Here is an 893-nt window from a genome sequence, read left to right as displayed (position 1 = left end):
AACCAGCACAAGCGGCGGCACCAGCGGCAGCAGCGGCAGCAGCATCCTCCGCTCCCGGTCCGGCGCGCCGCTCCGGCGGCACCACCCCCGCGGAGGGCGGGCCCGGCCCGGGGATGGGGGCGCAGCCCTCCCCTGCCCGCAGGGAAGGACAGGAGTGTCGTGAGCCGCCAGCGCCGAGACATACAGCTCCTTACCCTCTGAAAGGGGTTTCGGGCTGCAATAGCATCCTTGAAGCGCGGCCCTGCTCTTCCAGCTTCACGCTGTGCGGTGTCTCAAATCAGCGCTCAGACACCTGAAGCCCAGGGCTACTCTCCCGACAGACAGCCTCAACCCTTACAAAATGAACCTGCGTTCCAAGCCGGTTCCTCGCCTGCTCAGGCCTTTCCAGCAGCGCGGCACGCTGACGCCGAACAGCCAACTTCTACAGCTTTCCGCCTTGCCCGTGCGACCCCGGGGCAGCTGCGTGCAAAAACAATGGGCTGGAAAATTGCTGCACACTGAACACTGCTACCGCTGCTGCTCAAGGGATGAGATGTCAGCCTGACATCCCAGCCATGGGCCTCCAACTGCGGGAAACCAAGTCACGGCAGCATGCAGCGACCCTGAGACAAGTGCCGCTTGGTGAACCTGCGCTTCAGGCTGAAACCCACCTTCCCCATGCTGCCATGCTGCTGCAACAAGGGTATTTCGTAATTACAGCCAACACGCAACTTGGAATTGTTGTTACCAAAAAAGACTCAAGCACACTGTGGGTCTGCCTCCCGGGTGCTCCCTGCAGAGTCCGTCCTGTGCCGAAATTCCTTCTTCTTTGGCAACACCTGGCCTTGCCAGGGAGCCCTGTCGGGAAGCAACTGGCTGCAGCTATGGGGCGGGTATTGCTCAATATGCATGCT

General features: G+C 61.5%; 1 protein-coding gene across 1 annotated transcript in view; it reads right to left on the bottom strand.

The window, feature by feature from the left end:
• Positions 1-659, bottom strand: part of HPSE (heparanase) — a 13600-nt gene extending 12941 nt beyond the window's left edge. The window contains 1 exon segment of the mRNA XM_009890766.1: positions 586-659. Coding sequence (XP_009889068.1) covers positions 586-659 — 74 coding nt within the window.
• Positions 660-893: the final 234 nt, after the last annotated feature.

This window comes from Charadrius vociferus, unplaced genomic scaffold (genome assembly GCF_000708025.1).
Source record: "Charadrius vociferus isolate BGI_N301 unplaced genomic scaffold, ASM70802v2 scaffold178, whole genome shotgun sequence".
NCBI lineage: Eukaryota > Metazoa > Chordata > Aves > Charadriiformes > Charadriidae > Charadrius > Charadrius vociferus.
Note: the sequence above shows the minus strand (reverse complement) of the source record. Positions and strands in the feature narration are given on the sequence as shown.